The 15,040-nt window shown below is 41.5% G+C and overlaps 1 protein-coding gene across 1 annotated transcript in view; it reads left to right on the forward strand.

Annotated features, from left to right (window-relative positions):
• stat6 (signal transducer and activator of transcription 6, interleukin-4 induced) overlaps positions 1–15,040 on the forward strand; it is a 49,872-nt gene that overhangs the window by 14,036 nt on the left and 20,796 nt on the right. Inside the window, exons 6-9 of the mRNA XM_079587741.1 lie at positions 8,459–8,526; positions 8,640–8,788; positions 12,003–12,137; positions 12,294–12,470. Of these exons, the coding sequence (XP_079443867.1) occupies positions 8,459–8,526; positions 8,640–8,788; positions 12,003–12,137; positions 12,294–12,470 (529 nt within the window). The remainder of the gene's footprint in view (positions 1–8,458; positions 8,527–8,639; positions 8,789–12,002; positions 12,138–12,293; positions 12,471–15,040) is intronic.

The raw sequence follows: 15,040 nt of genomic DNA on the forward strand, positions 1-15,040 counted from the left end.
GAGCACTCCGGGGACATACATGGCTCGAAGCGACCTCAGATGCTTCTGACTCCAAAGGAGGAGATGGCGGGCGAGTTGCGACATGCGACGGGAGCGTAGACCACCTTGTCGGTTGATGTACGCAACGGTCGCTGTGTTGTCCGTACGGACCAGCACGTCTCTGTCCTGTAGCGGCCTCTTTAGGCGGCTCAGAGCGAGATGTACTGCTAGCAACTCGAGGCAGTTGATATGCCAATGCAGTTGGGGAGCCGTCCACACCCCTGACACTGCATGCCCGTTGTACGTGGCGCCCCAGCCGGTGGCAGAGGCATCTGTGAATACCACAGCATGCCTGGACACCTGTTCCAAGGGCACTCCTGCCCGTAGGAACAAGGGATCTGACCACGGGCTGAAGGTCTGGCGGCACGCCGGTGTGATTGCCACCCGGTGAGTGCCGTGATGCCACGCCCATCTCGGGACTCGCCCGTGAAGCCAGTGCTGAAGCGGTCTCATATGAAGCAGCCCGAGCGGGGTTACCGCTGCTGCCGCTGCCATATGCCCCAGGAGCCTCTGAAAAAGTTTCAGTGGGACCGCCGTCCTGCCTTTGAACGTGTTCAAGCAGTTCAGCACCGACTGAGCGCGCTGCTCTGTGAGGCGCGCTGTCTGTGCGACCGAATCCAACTCCATACCGAGAAAAGAGATCCTCTGCACGGGGGCGAGTTTGCTCTTTTCCCAGTTGACCTGAAGGCCCAACTGGCTAAGGTGCCTGAGCACGAGGTCCCTGTGTTCGCATAACTGATCTCGAGAGTGTGCTAGTATGAGCCAGTCGTCGAGATAGTTGAGGAGGCGAACGCCCTGTTCTCTCATGGGAACAAGGGCCCCCTCCGTGACTTTCGTGAAGACACGGGGAGACAGGGACAGCCCGAAGGGCAGGACCTTGTACTGATATGCTCGACCCTCGAACGCAAAGCGCAGAAACGGCCTGTGTCGAGGAAGAATCGAGACATGAAAGTACGCGTCCTTCAGGTCGATCGCTGCAAACCAATCTTGGGGACGGATGCATCCGAAAATGCGTCTCTGCGTGAGCATTTTGAACGGTAGCTTGTGGAGGCTCCGATTCAAAACTCGCAGATCCAAGATCGGTCGTAACCCACCACCTTTCTTGGGTACAATGAAGTAGGGACTGTAGTGTCCTGACCTCATATCGGCTGGAGGGACCGGCTCTATCGCGTCCTTCGCCAGTAGGACTGCGATCTCCGCACGCAAGACATGGGCATCGGCTGCTCTCACTGTAGTGGAGTGGATGGCCCGAAACTTGGGGGGACGCCGGGCGAACTGAATCGCATAGCCTGATGGTCCGAATGAGCCAGCGAGACGGACTGGGGAGCGCTAACCAGGCTCGCAGAGACCGTACAAGCGGGACCAAAGGGACCGTAGGCGTACCCGGAGTGGGGCAGCGAGGTGGAACACAGGGGCTCGGTTTGGGAGGCTCTCTCTGGGAGGCGACCCGGAGCGGAGTGTGAGTGTGCTGCGCAACACTTACCTGGTTCCACGGGGCAGGAGGTGCAGGAGGCGGCTTGGCTGCGTTCTCGAACCGCACGCTGCTGCCCGCTGGCGATAGAGGAGGCGGGTGAGAGTGGTGAGGATTCTCTCCTCCCACTGCTCTCCGGGTCCTCTTCGGACCCAGAGATGTAAGAAACTGCTCTTTTATTGAAAATTTGGGTACCGCTGGTTTTGAGGCCAGCGGCAGAACACAAACAAAACGAAACTTCAAAACGATTTTCCATCCGGTCCTCTTCCGGGGGAGGGAGCGATGCGATCATCGTCTCCTGGAGAGCAGTCCCTTCCATCTCTGGGTCGCCCGTCCTAGGGCCGCTTTCCCTTGGACTTGCCGGCCTTCTTGGCGGGGCCCTGGACGGGCGGGGCGGCCTGTCTGCGACTGGCTCCACGGCGCCGTTTAGGTGGAGGCTGCTGCTGCGGCGCGGGAGCAGGGGCAGACGCAGGAGGACGCCCCCGGCGACGAGCAGACTGAGGGGCCGCGGGCGGTGGGGTGGAGGCAGCAGCTGACCGTCGCGGCAGGATGTGTCTAATGGCCTCAGTCTGCTTTTGTACAGCCGAGAACTGCTGGGCGAAGTTCTCGACCGCGTCGCCGAAGAGGCCGGCCTGGGACACGGGGGAGTTAAGGAACCGGAGCTTGTCGGTCTCCCGCATGTCAGCCAGACACAGCCAGAGATGGCGTTCCTGGACCACTAGTGTGGACATCGCACGACCCACTGACCGCGCAGTGACCTTCGTCGCACGAAGCGCGAGGTCCGTTGCGGTGCGAAGTTCCTGGAGAACCAGTGGGTCGTGACCACCCTCGTGCAGGTTCCTCAGTGCCTTGGCCTGATGAACCTGCAGCAACGCCATGGCGTGCATGGCAGAGGCAGCTTCTCCACAGGCCTTGTAAGCCTTGCCGGTTAGGTCCGACGAGTACTTACAGGCCCGGGAAGGAAGACACGGTTCTCCACGCCAAGTGGAGTTGGGGCACAGTTGCATAGCAACAGCCCGCTCCACTGGCGGGATACGCGTGTATCCCTTAGCTACCCCGCCATCAAGGGTGGTGAGGGAGGAGGAGCCACCAGAACGGTTTCTGGCAGTAAAAGGTGCCGTCCACGTCCCTGTGAGCTCCTCATGCACCTCCGGGAAGAAAGGCACTGGGGTGGGTTCCTGAGAACCAGCACGTGCCACCCCGAGATACCAATCGTCCAACCTCGAGGGTTCGGGACACGGTGGAGGGTTCCACACGAGCCCGACCCTGTTGGCGGCCCGGGAAAGCATGGCCTCTGAGGAGGATTGGATCGAGGCAGAGGCACGGGGACTCCGCCCCTTTGCAAGGACAAGAGTCTCGACCGAAGCTCCGAGATGGTCATCATCCCACAATGGGTACATGACTCATCCGCGAACGCTGCCTCCGCGTGTTCAATGCCCAGACACACGTGGCAGCGATCGTGACCATCCCGTGACCCCAGGTAACGACCGCATCCAGAAACACACAGATAGAACGACATCTTTTTTTTTCTTTTTTTTTAAAGACGCGTTCTATCTGTGTAAGCTCTTTCAGGGACTGCTCTCACTGGTGCTGAAACACGCAGGGGAGCAGTCACTGCGGACACAGACAGGAATGTGCACCTGTCTGTGCGCTGTCTCTCTCTCTCTCGCTGGCAGGTCTTACCAGCTGTGAAAACAGCTTTTTTTGTTTTGCTCAATACCAGAGAAAAAACTAACAAAAAGACAGATGAAGAGAGAAAGTAAAAAAAGACTGCTCGCGCTGCCGTGTTGTACCGCCCGCACCGGGAAGGAGAGGTCCAAGAAGAGGCTTGTATAAGTCACACTTTTCTGCAGATTAAGCATTGAAGTGCTTGGCTCCGAAGCAAAAAGCTACAGTGCAATCACCAGCTGCTCGTTATATACCCGCGCTGCGAGGCTGCGCAGCTGATGCAAATGATTGCACGCCAATGTGTATTGGCTTGTTAAGTTTCACTCGAAGTAGATTGGCCTCTCTAGCGAGATTCCTATTTGTCGGTCACGACATACTCGTAGTGACCGACTGATAGGGAACCATTATTTTTACAATTTTCATACAATTTATGAAGTAGAAATCCTATTCAGAAGTAGTGTTGGAAGTTTGGCAGGTTTTTAAATGAATTCAACCTCTAAGAAACACAAAAAGAACACGTATGTGCATTATAGCTCGCTGCCACGAATGGTGAATCACAAATGGTAAATCTATAATTTTTTTATTTATATTTAAAACATTTTCAGACCTTTTTTTCTAAAACAATTGAATGGATGCTATCTTTTGAACTCTTGGCATGAAAACAAACTGAGGTTTCTACCATTCTTTCATGATTTTTCATGTTCATCACTATTTCAAAATAAAGGTCTGAACACGCCTTAGGAGTATGAAAATATTCTTGTTGCAAATTGATAAATTACGGCTCCTCTGTAATGTATTTTAAAAATCAGTCATCACAAATGAAAACTAGAGATTTTAATCTTTCAAATGACATATAGTTTGTCAAGATTGGTTAAGGTTTAGTATAGGATATTACTGTTTAAAATATATAATGGCAGCGGGAATATGGGTTGAGGAAATGTTTGTTCCAGTTACCCCACTATACCACCTTTGATGTCATCACAAAAGAGTTGCTAAGATTTGGAAAAATAGCAAGCCCAGTGAGAATGATTCCTTTAGGCTGTAAAAACATAGCACTTAAACACATAATTTCTTTCCGCTGCTAAGTCTTAATGTTTTTGACTTCGCCGGAGCGTACTTTGGAAGTTTCGTTTCGAGTTAATCAAGGAGAGAACTCATACATGATTTACGCAAGCACTGAAAACCTGAAGTGCTTTGAATGTGGTGACCTACAGTAGGACACAAACGTTTCACATGCCCACATATGATCAGTGGCCGTCTACATTGCGTGGAGATGTTAACAATGCGAACCAATATCAACAGGATACAGAACAGAGAACTGAGACACAGTAGAAGCAGCCTCAGAAGAGGTGGGTGATATTCATTTTAATGCTGGGGGTATTCATACTGGTTTGCGTTGCTGAGACTGTAACTGATGTAACTGAGTGAAGCTCAGGGAGGTGATGAAGGATTGTGTGAACTCAAAGAAACACAAGCAGGAGTTTCTGAAGAAAATATGACTGATGAACTAGAGGAATTGTCCCAATGTACTGATGCTAGTTTGAGAAATGAAGAGCAGTGGTCAGATACATCTGATATGGCAAGAGTGGCTGAAAAAGATATGTATACTCTTGAACAGGTCAACTCTTTTTTTTTTTTTTGAAACAAAAGGAAAAGCAGGTGTAGAAGTCAGTGATTTTTTTTTTCTTCCAGATCTTAAAAAATGTATTGCCTCTAATGTATGGGCAAGGAAAAAAGTAGCCTTGAAGAGCTCTCACAGCAAAAGAGCTCCACAAAAAAACACATAACTGTTATTAGACATGGAAAACAAACAGGAAAAAAAAAACACGTATAACTAGGGGAAAGGCAAAAGAAAAACGCAATAATAATGATGACTGCTAATTATTTCTTTCTCTCCCTTTCTCATGGAAGTCTTGCAGGTGGGATCTCTAAATGTTAATGGGATGAGAGATGGGAGAAAGAATAGGTTACGTTCAGAGATTATACATTTGAAAGATATAGGTGTGTTTTGTTGTTACAAGAGACTCACAGTAATCAAAGCAATGAGGCTGAATGGGGGCTATGGTGGGAAGGAGAAAAAGTCCTCAGTCATGGGTCCAATTTGAGTACTGGAGTGGCAATACTTTTTCCCCCTATTGTTAAAGTGAAAATTGAGTTGGAAAGTTGATCCAGGGAGATTGCTGATTGTGAGGGCAGAAATTAGCAATCTTATTGTTCTTTTTGTGAATATTTATGCTCCAAATATAGGTGCAGCGAGAGAATACGCTTGTTCACTAAATTAGAAGAGTTTGTAAGACAACAACACGAAGGAGATCTCATTATATTAGGGGGAGATTTCAATTGTACTTTGGACTTTACACAGGACAGGAATAGTGAGCGTTGTGTGCATTGTGCTTAGCCAATGTGAATAAAAATCTAAACCTATCTGATGTATGGAGAGAACATAATCTGTTTACACGTCAGTATACATGGGTGAAGATTAGTAATGAGAAGGTTTCTGCTGCACGCTTGGATAGACTCTATATGTCACGTAACATGAGGAATAGAGTTCTAAATTGAACAAATTTTCCCACCTCAATGTCTGATCATAAATTTGTCACGAGTGTACTTCATTAAAAAGAATGCATAAAAGTGATTATTGCCATTTTAATGCTAAATTATTAGAAGATAATGTTGTTGTTTTTAAGTTATTTTGGGAGTCTTGGAAGAGTGAGAAGAATTGTTGTGAAAATTGCATTCAATGGTGGGAAATAGGGAAGGTACAAATAAGGGATTTTTGTCAACAATATTTATCTCATTCTTCGTTTTGTATTAAAAAAAAGTGTTTGGAATGTCTTGAAAAATAAATTATTGGTATTGAGCAAAGTAAGATTGCAAATGACTCTAAAAGATCTGTGGACTGAAAAGACTAACCTGCTGAGCTCAATTTTAAATGAAAGAGTGAAAGGAGCTCTTATAAGGAGTCGTTTTGTAACAACAAGAGATATGGATTCTCCTACTTATTTTTGTAACCTGGAGCATAAAAAAGGACAAGAGAAATTGATGTACTGTTTAAAAGACTGTAATGGTTGAGACACTTCTGATCAAACTGAGTTGCGTAAAATCGCTGTGGATTTCTATTCAAGTTTATACTCTGAATAATCAGGTGAACAATATAGAAAGCTGCTTTATGACCTTCTGGTTTTAACCTCAAAGAACAAACTTTTTTTTGTGACTGAACTTACCTATGAAGAAGTCACGGTGGCTGTGATGGGACTCTCTGCAGGCCGTACACCTATTCTTAATCAGCGACTGTAAAGTCACTCCTATTTACTGTATAAACGGCTACATACAGGTCTGACGTACTCTAGGGTTGGGGTGGGTGTGTTGGAGGACATTGGGGGAAGTTTGTGGCCCTGTGCAAACTACTGTGCACATGACATTGATGTGCATGAATCATGGTCACACACACATAGATATTGTAGCTATACAAGTTCTACTGCAAAATGTAACTGTACAATACATTTTTAACAAGCATCATCATACACTTAGCATTTTAGCATTTCCACAACCACTAGCTTTGGAAAACTGCTCAGCCACAAAATCTCTGGAAGTGCTGAAAATCTTATCTAGCGATCCTCACAGTGACTTCTGAAAATGAAATTGAAAATGAAAATGATTTTTTTTTTTTTTACTTTGACTACGCATAATGGAATTGAGACAGGAATTTAATTTTAGAATCATGTTGTCAAAATCAACCATTAAAAACCTTCAGTATGTGCAAATATTTACAATCCATTATACAACTCTTTTAACTTATAAAACGTCATCATTTGCTCCTCTAAAAGACTAACCTAAATCATTGATTGATTATCTTGCAATTGAATTGAATGATTAAAATAATTATCCAGTGTTTGTGATATCCAAGGTTGTGAAATGCCAAAACTGAAAGTCTGTAGTGTGACAATGCTTTTATATACAAAATTTATATAAACTGTTATGATGTTCTGCTTTTCCTAATTATGAGCCTTTAGCTAACAAAAAACATAATATTTGTCATTAACTACTAGTTGAACAGGAATAGCACTATGCTCATTTTCAGCTTCTGTCAGAGGTTGTTTATATTAGCATGTGGGCAATGGATGAAGGAAAGACAGTTTTGCTATACTTAAAACATGTTAGTGCTCCAGATTTTGTGTGTATTACTAATAACTTGAGATGTTATTAGAGTTATAGTTTTTTTTTTTGAGTTATAGTTTTTTTTTGTTACAGAAATGAGCTTGTAACATATAAAGTAAAATGTTGTGCTTATATTAATTGTTGATATGTACTGTATATGTTAATATTCAGTTTGTTTATTTATGTGCAGTGATGCAGATAATTGAGTACTCAGTTATTTATTACATTTATATCCAGTTTATTACTTTTAAAACGTATTCATTAATTAAAAGGCACTGTAATCAACTGTTTACCAAATCGAATGCAGAAATGATCATACTCCCTAAGATATAATCCCTTTCAGAATAATTTTGATTGGCCAATTAAAAGGTGCGCTTCCTGCCTGTCAACCATTTTGTGGGCAGTCCGTATATGGAAAACCAGAAGCGTGATAGATGAGCTTGGAGCAGTTGTTATGAGTTTGGAGGGTGTGAAATGCTTGCACAGCCCAGCCAAACATCCTAAAAGGGAAATGGAAGCAAAAAGCGATCGGACCAAAAGGTAGATTCAAGTAGAGAGTGAACATCTGTAAAGGTTTAATCTCTGGAGTGAGCTGAGAGTTTCAAAGTTTTTGATGCTTCGCTTGACAGATAAAATACCATGGTTATGCAAATACAAATTGGCTGGGTTGGAAAAACAGTGGCTCTGACAAAGCCCTACAACTTGTTAACATCTCTTGCAGCACCTCCAAATGTTCAGAATCACCTGTCCTTTAACCTTTTAGCGATCAATGCTCATACTAAATTCTCTGACATAATTAGGGGATAATTCACACTCTTTCAACCTTCATTGGCAGACCCAGATGCAATTTTCATGCCTTATGAGAGAGTCACTTGTTGCAATTTTATGATGTACAGGAAGTAAGCAAACACCACTTGTTTTAAACTGTACTCCGTAGTAGGTGATAACCAGAGATGACTAATTTACATAAATTTGTGAACATAAAATGAACACCATGAAGAACCGCAACACAAGTGAACTGTTCGTAACCTCTGGACTGGGTTATCATTATCAGGGCTTACATGCACACAGGCAAACAAGTGTCTCAGTATATCTAATGAATTTTTTCTTGTCTCCCTACAGATTCGGATCAAGCCGTTAGACCGAATCAGAGGAAACATCTTGAGTACAACTTTACAGTCTTTGCAAATGTAAAAAAGCTCAAATGCATGCTTGTACATCATAATAAGTTTATCAGTGTAAAGACAAAAGCAGTTATAATGGAGCTGTTTTTCACGGTTTGTATATCTGTGTGAGTTTACAGAAGCGTCTGGAGCTTCTTCGGGAGTCCGTGTACGCCCTGGAGCAGTGCCAGTCCTGTCTTATTCTCAGAATTAAGTCCTGGAGGTGGGAACAGCACCGATCAAGCATTGGCGTGCAATTCGATGACAACCTTGGTTCTCTGCAGACATGGTGAGGACCACTGGACCTTTTCGTTACAGTCGTATTACTGTATGAATGTTATCAGCTAAATCTTTCCCTGTAATTGAAGACCTTTCACCACCAAACTGGTTTTCCTTTTCAGTTAGTTTACTTTGGCTTCTTTTGCCATCTTGAACAGTGGGCTTTATGCCACGCATTGTTCCTTCAAGGTCACAGTATTTAACCACTTTTCACGTATTTGATGTTTTATTAAACGGTTTTTGAATCAATAAGTCATGCACTTTTGAAATGTGGACTATGATGAAAATAGTTCTCTTAGAGATCTAGTTTCACTTCAGGATTTAGATTAGATGTCAAGTGGGGACCCAACACAGTACCAAAACTGTTTATCATACAAAAGTAAACAGAAATGCCCTTACAACCAAATTATACATTTTTTAGTTAAATTTATTTATCACCATGAGCTGCTTAGGTCCAAGATTATGCAAAAGTTTTAATATGACATCAACTGTTTATCAACTGAAAAATACTGTAATATAAAATGCAAAAGAAGTGTTGTTTTTTTAATGTTGTGATTTGATCTTGTTGCTGTTATTTGAAAACTTCAACAGGTTTGTCTTCATGGTTTTAGTGTTTAGTTTCTCTTGACTTTTAGCGGTTCATGCGTAGACAAGGTTTCACACAAAACACATTGTTTTCATTGCGGCACTAACTACTGTATGTTTCTGTCATGACAACTCTCTGAGGGTTTGGTATGGTAATGGATATGACAATATTTATATATTTGGTCTTGGTGTGGAATAGATCTGCTTTGCTGCTGTAGAGCAAGGACAGGACTTGCTACTGCCAATGCATACATGACATGCTGCTGTGAATAAGACTGATGCTGATGCTGTACAATATAGCGTACATTTATTGCCCTTAGCAGATCTTTACATGTAGAGCTGGGGAAGGTGAAGGGTTTCTGAAAACTGCTAAGGCAGATGCTAACTGAGCATATGAAGTTTGAGCTACTTTGGCTACTCTACTGATACTGCAGGAACCAATCAGAAAATTATATTATCGCAAGTGTTTGAGCCTGCCCTGCGCCATCTAGAGTTTCATTACAGAACTTTGTATTTCTGTCTTAACAATTCTCTGAATGTTTGGCATGGTAATGGGTATGACAATGTTGATATATTTGGTCTCGGTGGAATAGATCTGCTTTGCTGCTGCAGAGCAAGTACGGGACTTTCTACTGCCAAATGCCAATACATACATGACATGCTTCTGTGAGCAAGACATGCTGCTGCTGTAAAATATAGCATACATAATATAGGGGTGTCCCTAGTGACTCTTTTTTATGTGGTGTTAGCTACATATATGCTTACATACCAGTGCATGCGTGCCACTAAACATTTTTTTGGGGGGGAGCCGTATGACTTGTGTGAGCCTATTAGACTGTGTGCCTGGGCCTGCTTTGCCAAACGGCTTAACAATAGTGGCCTATGACTATGTGTGTCTAGGCTACCACGCCGAATAGCTTAACTCTAGTGGCCTAAACTATAGTGAGGAAAATAATTATTTGATACCCTGCTGAATTTATAAGTTTGCCCACTTACAAAGAAATGAAGGATCAATCATTTTTATGGTAGATTTATTTTAACGGATAGAGACAGAATATCAACCAAATAATCCAGAAATAACACATTATATAAAGTTTATAAATTGATTTGCATTTCAGATAGTGAAATAAGTATTTGATCCCCTAGCAAAACATACCTTAGTACTTGGTGGAGAAACCTTTGTTGGCAAGCACAGATCTTGCACATTGAAACACATCTCAGGAGGGATTTTGGTCCATTCCTCCTTACAGATCCTCTCTAAATCCTTAAGGTTTCTTGGCAGTCTCTTGGCAACTCAAAGTTTCATCTCCCTCCACAGATTTTTTATAGTATTAAGGACTGGAGACTGGCTAGGCCACTCCAAGACCTTAATGTGCTTCTTCTTACTGGCAAACATACAAAATCAGCAGGGGATCAAATAATTATTTTCCCCACAGTATGTGTGCCTGAGCCAAAAAGACACAAACATATGTAATAAGAACTCATTTATGTGTGGATTTATGAATATCATCACATCCCCCACATAAACATGAGCAAATAGTATGAGGAAAGTAACGACTCTCATCTGTTTCTATATTTACCAGCTTCTAATGGCAGCTGCAGTGACATAATGACACGACTGATCGCTTGCCTTACGAGGACTTACAATGACAAAGATACATAACAGCTACAAGTGTATGCACTACTTGCTTTATGCAAGCACTATATAAGATAAATCACTATACAGGATTTACCCTATACTTTATCGACACTAATTGATAGGTCAAACAGCCACCCACAAATATAAATATTCTATAAATAGGCTGTCTTTGAGTTCAAGAAAGAACGGTTAAATTTGGTCCATTCAGGCTACAGAAGAATACCATAATTCCCCCGTTCAGTTAGGCCTAAGACATTGAGAGACACGCAGACCTGTAACAACCCAGCCACAACACATAATTGGGAATAACATGCCTTACCTTAACACAGAATGGATTTCAAGGACTTCGCGCGGAGATCAATGGCCTCCAACGTTTATATTTATTCTACGAATCTTTGAGTTAACATGTTCTAAACATGAGTGGAATTTGCACCGCAGCGCCACCACACCTTGATGCTCATGACAAGAATAGCATGTATAGTTATCTTTATTGAAGTGAATTATGTTTAAATCGCCGCCATGCATGAATTAATTATATTTTTGCTATTTTACACATAATAATCCACGATGATCACATCACACAAAACTGAAATTGCACGTCAAAATAACACATTGTCAATATTTTTTGAAAATTTCACAAATCACGTTTTCAGGGGAGCCCATGTCTTATTAAGGAGAGCCAAGCTCCCCCGTAGTTCGCACCCTTTGTACTGCTAAGACAAATGAGCATGCAAGCTCATTGTAACCAATCAGCTGTGCCCTATAGAGAATGATATGCATTTGAGTTAGGACTTATTAGCCTGCGCCATCTAGAGTTTCATTACAGAATCCTTGCAGCATTTGCACCCATATTTAATGTACTCTGAATCATATTTTGTTTCACTCCGCCTTGTTTTGTTGTAATGCATGTCTTGCAACCTGTTGGCATCTGCCTTTGGCCCTTATTTGGCCTTCTGTCTCTGTGTCTTCCACAATCTCTTTCTTACCTTTTCTGTTGCAGGTGTGAGCAGTTGCTTGGGGTGAATAGTAATCTGAAGCAAGAGCTCATGTTGATGAAGAGGGACCACGGAGAGGCTGAACAGTTTCACACGTGTCATGAAACCCTGACACTTCTGCTCCAGACTCTCGTACAGAAGTATTCAGACCTCTTTAAGTTCTGAGAAATATGAGATTGCAGTGTAGTTAGTTACTCATCATGCAATCACAACAGATGATTATGCAATCTTGTGAAAATGTGAGTGCTTTTTCTTCTAGCCTTTGATATTGTTCTTTCTTTGTCTTGGCAACTCAGTTCATTGGTAGTAGACAAGCAACCTCCCCAGGTCATCAAAACCCAATCCAAGTTTTCCGCCACTGTACGCTATCTGCTGGGAGAGAAGATAGTCCTTGGAAAACCCATCGTATTGAAAGCGCAGATTATTACTGAGGCGCAAGCAAGAAACCTGGGACAACAAAGTATCGTACCCAAGTAAGTATGCTGTCTTATTTAAATACACACTCAACACAAGTATCTATTAAGAATATATATATATTATTGTTTTTAAGTTAATTTTTTTGTTTAAAATAGATAGTTATTTTGTTTTATTACTGTATTTTATTGCATAATTTTTATAATTAATTGTATTAAATTAAGCCAATAAATTGATCGCAATAATTATATTAAGGATAACACTTTACAGTATGGTTCAATAAGGTAGCAAAAATTGTTTTTGCTAAATACATTGAACCAACGATGAGCAATAGTTTTACAGCATTTATTAATATAAATAAATTATAATATTTTAAATATATGTTAATTTTTTAGATCCACTACTGTATTCAGCTAGGATGTATTCAATTGATCAGTAAAGACATGTATAATCTTACAAAAGATTTACTTTTCATATAAATGCTGTTTTTTTATTTATTTTTTCATTCGTAAACAAATCCTAAAAAAAAAATTATCATGGGTTTCCAGAAAAATATCAAGCTGCACGGCTGGTTTCAACATTGATTATAAAAAAATATTTCTTGAGCAGCAAATCAGCATATTAGTATGATTTCTGATTAATCATTTTAATGGCATCAAGAAATGGCTTAAAAATCCAGCTTTGCCTTCACAGGAATAAATTATATTTTAAAATATTTCTCAATATTAATGTTTTACTGTATTGTTGATCAAATAAATGCAGCCTTGGTGAGCATAAGAGACTTCTTTCATAAACATTTAAAAAATATTATAGACCCAAGACTATTGAACGCTAGTGTATACTAATACATTTTTAACATTTCAAGATGTATAAATTAATCCATTTTGAACTATGCCCGTTGATGCCCGTCATTTGAACTATGCCCGTTGATAACGCCTCTCGTGCAGTAGAAATACAGAGCAGACTCCCCAGACTAATGTTCAATCTTAAAAGATTGAGCTTAGTCTGGTGATAGCCAGACTAGGAATGGGCAGTATTTCAGATACATGTATTAAAAATACGTATTTGAAATACAAAATACTTTTTTGTATTTTAAAGCCTTTGAAAAGAATCAAATGTAATTTGTATTTACCGGCAAACACATTTAAGCTTTGTATTTTTGTATTTTGAAAATACATAAAATACTTTGTACCAGTAAACCTCTTTATTAGGCTGCTGATTTCCTGTATCAACTAGTTCAGGCCCCAAACCCCAAATTTCATGCACGTCAGCTGTATGACTCCATATAGCATTGGGTGAGCAAATTTTCTGCATTGATAATCATAAGGAATACGATTTGGTGAGGATGTCATGATCGATTCTACTTGTTGGTTGTAAGGTTAAAACAGAACATCATTCAGATTTGTCTTCAGTTAACATGAAGGAATACAAGAGCAGTGGCAATGAAAAAGAGAACTCCTACGTGGTATTCGTGCACTGACACTTCATGTGCACTTGCGGTCTTGTGGACTTAAAATTAATTTACAATCACAGCAAATTTCTACCCGACAGTCAAAGGCCCTGTTCCAAAATAGAGCCCAAAGCCCTCGCGATCTTCCTCCGGTCCACACTTTCGTGACGTAACGCCGCTTTGACTGTCAGGAAGTCTGCTGCGGAGCACGCTTCAGTGCAGGCTCGGAAAAAGTCCACATCAAGTACGCTTGCAAGTACCCTTCTGAAACCTAAAATGACAAATGTGTGTCATTTTAGGTTTCTACGATCTTGTGGACTTAATGAACAAGACCTCAAGTGTACATTATGTGTGCCTTTTGGGACAGGGCCAAAGCAGTATTACATCACAAAAGTGTGGACAAGGGGTTAGGCTTCCATTTTGGACAGGGCCTAAGTAGTGTTGTTCACCACAAGTAATAGACTGCAGTGTAACCTGGTCAGAAATAGGTATAGAAATGGCACACAGATGCCTTAAACCCAGTCTTTTTGAAAATTTGGTGGTAGAGGTAGGTGAAATTAAGACAAAAGTTTCTAAGTAGTTACATGAAAATTCTGAATAGGTCCAGAAAGATTTCAGCCTAATAGTGATGCTAAATTGAATGGCCAATTTCACATGTATTTTGTGTATTTTCAAAAAACGAAATACTGTATTTAAATAAATAAAAATTCCACACAGTATTTGGTATTTTATTTTAATCTATTTCAACTGAGGTATTTTGCATTTTCATGTATTTATGCCCATCTCTATACCAAAGAAACAATACTGAACAGAAAATATGATGCTGAAGCATGTTGCATGTGCTGTTACTGTTATCTTTGATCTATAACTTAATTGTGTCGTAATGTTGCTTTTGTGGCTTTTCCATATGTTGAAATCTGCCCATACAAGCTGTCATACATGTCATACATTTGACAGCCTTTGTTGCTGTTCTTCTCAGACTTAAAGAGGAAGTGGAGGCACAACAAGATAAGCTAACAGATTCAGGGTTTCAGTTGAGCTGTTAACCATACAGAGGCGATACAATATTTTAGAGATCTAACATACACATAAAATATGTGTGACCGGGTGTAATGGAAGAAATACACACCGGAAGCAAGCTATGTGTTTTAAATCGAGGTTTTATTCTGACTGCTGTTT

Source organism: Phoxinus phoxinus, assembly GCF_949152265.1.
Source record: "Phoxinus phoxinus genome assembly, chromosome: 18".
In the NCBI taxonomy this organism is placed as follows: domain Eukaryota; kingdom Metazoa; phylum Chordata; class Actinopteri; order Cypriniformes; family Leuciscidae; genus Phoxinus; species Phoxinus phoxinus.